Source organism: Tupaia chinensis, unplaced genomic scaffold, assembly GCF_000334495.1.
Source record: "Tupaia chinensis unplaced genomic scaffold, TupChi_1.0 Scaffold000159_1, whole genome shotgun sequence".
In the NCBI taxonomy this organism is placed as follows: domain Eukaryota; kingdom Metazoa; phylum Chordata; class Mammalia; order Scandentia; family Tupaiidae; genus Tupaia; species Tupaia belangeri.
In genome coordinates, this window is record NW_006159630.1 from 6,260,452 (window position 1) to 6,265,020 (window position 4,569).

The 4,569-nt window shown below is 58.9% G+C and overlaps 1 protein-coding gene across 1 annotated transcript in view; it reads right to left on the bottom strand.

Moving 5' to 3' along the window:
* The window catches only part of ITGB4 (integrin subunit beta 4), a 39,591-nt gene that overhangs the window by 32,859 nt on the left and 2,163 nt on the right, over window positions 1-4,569 (bottom strand). The window contains exons 2-7 of the mRNA XM_006145801.3: window positions 3,649-3,737; window positions 2,265-2,347; window positions 1,926-2,027; window positions 1,621-1,825; window positions 1,006-1,102; window positions 680-851 (exon numbers count right to left, since the gene is read on the bottom strand). Of these exons, the coding sequence (XP_006145863.1) occupies window positions 680-851; window positions 1,006-1,102; window positions 1,621-1,825; window positions 1,926-2,027; window positions 2,265-2,347; window positions 3,649-3,727 (738 nt within the window). The 5' untranslated portion in view covers window positions 3,728-3,737. The remainder of the gene's footprint in view (window positions 1-679; window positions 852-1,005; window positions 1,103-1,620; window positions 1,826-1,925; window positions 2,028-2,264; window positions 2,348-3,648; window positions 3,738-4,569) is intronic.

A 4,569-nucleotide genomic window follows, 5' to 3' on the forward strand; every position in this document is an offset into this window, starting at 1 on the left:
CATTTACCTTGTTGCTGGTGCCCGATTTTTTTTTTTTTTTTTTTTTTTTAAGAGAGAGCATTTTTGCTATAGGGCGTGTGCGCTTGCCAGAGAGACAGAAAGTGAGAAATCACCTCCTGGGGGATGGCTACACCACAACCCCTTCTCCTCCATTCTCCTGGATTTGGGGCACGCACACACATGTACCTGGTGTGTTTCAAACTGCCGGATGTGGTACTCAAACCCCTGTTGACTACGTGGGAGTCTAGCGATGTAACCATTATGCCATCTGATGGCCTCTGGACATATTATTTTCAAAATAAAAAGACTGCTGTACACGTGAAGATAAGTGGTGTCTTTAGCTGCTCCGCACGGTTGAAGACCAGGCAGCCCGTGGCCCCTGAGAGACCAGCATTTGCAGGAAGATCGGGTGGGAGGCTGGCCTCTCAACACAGAAGCTTCCAGAAGCCCAGGTCCTTGTCTGCCTCGCTGGCCTACACTAAACCAGATTGTGACTGCCCAGGTCAGGGGACCTAGGGTACCGCGCTAAACCTAGGTTATAACGGAGGCCACTCACAGGGTCTGGGAATCCTAGGTCCTGGCCGCCACTGCAGGGGCCAGGGCTGAGCCCCAAGCAGGCCAGAGGGCAGCTTGTGCCCTTGCTGAGCAGCAAGGCTGGCGGTGCCTTCTTGGCACTCACCGTGCATACGGCTGTCTGCAGGATGGCATCGAAGCCGCCCTCCGGAGCATCTAGGTTCCCTGAGATCCGCTCTCCCTTCAGCTTGCTCCGGAACTCCTCCACATCCCGCGTCAGGCTGATGACGTTCTTGAAGGAGAAGGGAGGGTCACTGTTGGGCCAGGGCTCCTTCAGCCTGGACAGAGGGAGAGAGAGCCTGTCAGGGGGGAAGAACCCCCATGCTCCAGGGCCCATGGCCCATCTCAGCCAGAAAGGAAATTCAAGAACTGAGGGGAGAGAGGAGGGGCCGCCCAGCCAGACCATCGCCCAGGGCCCACTCCGCTGCTCACTTCTCGGGCCTCATGTCTGTCTGAGGGACGCTGACTTTGTCCACGAACTTGCCAAATCCGATCGTGTAGTCACTGGTGAGCTGCCTCAGGATCTGGGCTGGCAGCAACAGGAAAGGGGGACAGCTGAGCGCTACACCCCACCTAATCACAGGAGCCCTGGGTTGGCTCGGGAAGAGGGCAGAGGGGCAAGGGCACCTCTTGTTAGCACTGCGTGGTGGACACAGGATCATGCGCACTACGGCTCTCCTCCCTGCACACGAACAAGGACGGGGGGTGCAGGAGGCCTAGAGCTATGTGCATAGCAAGTGGGGGGCTGGGGACTGCACCCAGCTTGTCTGCCAAGCTGAGACTCGGCCACAGCCTCATGGCTGGGGTAGGGGATCTTCCTTGTCAGGGCTAGCTGACCTGGGCTAACTGGTGAGTGAGGTCTGTCCAGGACCTTCCCCTGGGAATGGGTTGGGTATCTGGGGTGGGTGGGGGGCTCACATGTTCTGTCTTCCTTGTGGGGGGTGCAGCTGTCCTAAGTCCTGGCCTTCCAAGTAGGTACTCAGCTAGCTAGGGGAGCTGCCCTCCTTACCCCCACCCTGCCAGCCCCCCATGCTGGTCCAGCTGTACCCAGTCTCTGCCCCATCTCCTTGAGGTTGTCCAGATCGTCAGACATGGAGTTGGAGAAGTCCATGAGGATATACAGGTCCACGGGGCTCTCCAGGGGCTCGAACACCTCGAGCTGAAAGTGCTGCTCTTCACCCGGCCGCAGCCGGACCCGCAGGCCCTGGGGTGACACCTGGCTGCGGTGCAGGGTGGTGTCGATCTGGGTCTCCTGCATCAGAGGAAGGGAAGAGCTGGTTGGAAGGGCCCTTCCGAGACTGGTGGGGAGCCCTTCGGCCCAGCCAGGGAGCCCCCGCCCCTGCTGCAGGCACCTCTGTGATCTCGAAGCTGCTCTGCAGGAACACCACGCTCTCCCGCCGGCAGCCTGCAGCCAGCAGCTCCGCCTGGGTGTTACAGCGCCGTTCCTTGAACATCTGACCAAAGGAGACAGGGTCAGGGGACAGCTCCCATCCCCGGGCCATCCCCACCTAGTACTCCTGACCCTGGCCTGTTCTCCCACACCCTGTTACCCCCAGGCTGGGCTGAGAGCGGGGCAAGTGGGGACTTGGCCAGAGCCGGAGGTGGGACATGGCCAGGTGCGGTGTGCGGGTCGGGGTAGTGGCCTGGGCTAGCCCCGGGCCTGGAAGGCAGGTACGGCTGCAGTGCCTCACCTCGTCGATGCAGTAGGCGCAGTCCTTGTCCACACGGACACACTCGGTGCAGCTCCTCACCTGGGCCTTCTTGCAGCGGTTTGCTGGTGGGCAGAGGCGGCAGACACATGGGATGGCCACAACCTCCAAGCCCTCTCCACCTGCACCCCACCCCAGAGACATGGGGCTTCCCCTCATTTAACGGAGAAGGAGACAAGGCCGGGGTGTGTGGTCTCTCTCAGGGAGCACAGCCAGAAATGCTCAGGGCCAGCTCTCAGCCTGGGACTTGCCACTTATGTCCGGGGGTGGGGGGTGGGGGCTGGCTGTTGCTGACTGGACACCCTGGCTGTCTCCCCCCACTGACTCCTTAGATCCACAAACGTTCCTTGGCCTCCCCCGACACCCCCACCCTGTCCCTGCCCTCGGCTGTTCTCTGCCACCACAGCTCGCACTGCGCAGTCACGGCCACGAGTCTTGCCTGTCCTCAGAGCCTCTTCCAGGGTCTTGTTCTTGGTTGTACCCTACATCTGCACAAGGTCAGCACACAGTAGGGCCTCAGGAAAGGAATGAGGTCCCACTCCAGAGCTTCCCCCACATTCTCTTTGGTTCTGTTCAGCCTCCCCTGTGTACCCAGTGTGTGCTGTGAGTGGTCTGGTCCCCAGACAATGGCACCTGGTCAATGTTTAACAACATTTCCTTTGGCGAGGGAGGGGAAGCCCTGACCTGTCCCAGCTGCGATTTCCGATTTCCGTGGTGTAAATATTCCCACCATGGTCTCTTTCAAGCTATCAACACTGCCTCAACTGACAGTAGGAGGCACCTGTCAACTGGCGACACTCAGGGAGCAGGAGAACTGACGTTAGTCTCAGTCCTCCAAATTCCTGTAGAACTTTTTTTTTTTTTGAAAGGTTTTATTTATTTATTTATTTATTTATTTTGCTATAGGGCACATGCGCTCGTCAGAAAGACAGAGAGACAGAGAGACAGAAAGTGAGAAATCACCCCCAGGGGGGATGGCCATGCTGCAATCTCTTCTCCTCCATTCTCCTCTCGGGATCTTGGGCACGCACGCACACACACTCAGTGTGAGTTTAAGCCACTGGGTCCGGGACACGAACCGCAGTTGGCTACATGGGAATCCAGCAACATAGCCATTATGCTAACTGCTGGTCCCAAAATTCCTGCAGAACTTTTGCCTCCACGTTGGAGGACTCAGGATGGGGTGTCTTATTTCTCCTCTAGACACAGTCTTGTTCCCTTCTGTTCTTAGACTCCCGATTCCCCAGCCCTGCAGAGCCCGAGTGCTGAGGTATAGGTGTGGCTGGAGGAGAGGGGACACCTGTGAAAGGCCCCACGTCAGGGCAGCGGCTGGAAAGGTGCGACCCAACAAGAGAGTGAGACTCACCCATCTCCCCAGGGAGGCTGACGCTTAGCAGGGTGACCAGCAGCAGCCTGGCCCACCGGTTGGGATGAGGTCCCGCCATCCTCTTCCTCCTGTGGGAACAGCAACAATCGACCTGTGATGTCTCTACAGACTGGTGGGTGGCGTGGCGCCTCCACGGCCCCGGTGGGTGCGGTCAGCTCGCCAGCTCCCCGTCAGAGCAGCACTCCCTTTGCATGGGTGTGAAAACGGAGGTTCTGAGGGCTCCAGGGATGTTACCAAGGCTATCTCCCTGTCCTTGCCACCTTTCAGTGGCCAGATGCCCTGCAGGCCTGCATCATGCCAGGGAGGCCACTCTCCTGCCTTTGAGGACACTGAGCTCTGAGCCTGTCCCAAGGCCAGGTCTCCTGCTGCTGGTCTCCCCGAGGGTGGGCACAGTTTATCCTGCCTTTCCAACCCCAATAGCCCTGGTTCAGGCTTGGCAGAGACGGGGTCACCCAACAAGGGGCTACCCCTAGAGGGGGTCCTGGCCCATTTGCCTTTTGGTGAGGGTGGGCCCCTCCTGACATCTGGGGCCTGGGGGTGGGGTGACCTGGCCCATCAGGGTGGGATTACAATTCCCTGCCTCTCCCTGCCTCTCCCTGCTTCTCCCTGCCCCACTGTTGAGTTTCAAGGCCCCTTTCAAAAGTTAACCCAGAGTGGGAACCAGCAGTTAGCGTAATGGCTATGTCGCTGGATTCCCATGTAGTCGACCACGGTTCGTGTCCCGGACCCGGTGGCTTAAAACTCACGCCGGGTGCGTGTGCGTGTGTGCCCAAGATCCCGAGAGGAGAATGGAGGAGAAGGGATTGCGGCGTGACCATCCCCCCTGGGGGGTGATTTCTCGCTTTCTGTCTCTATGTCTCTCTCTGTCTGTCTGGCGAGCGCACGCGCCCTACAGTGAAA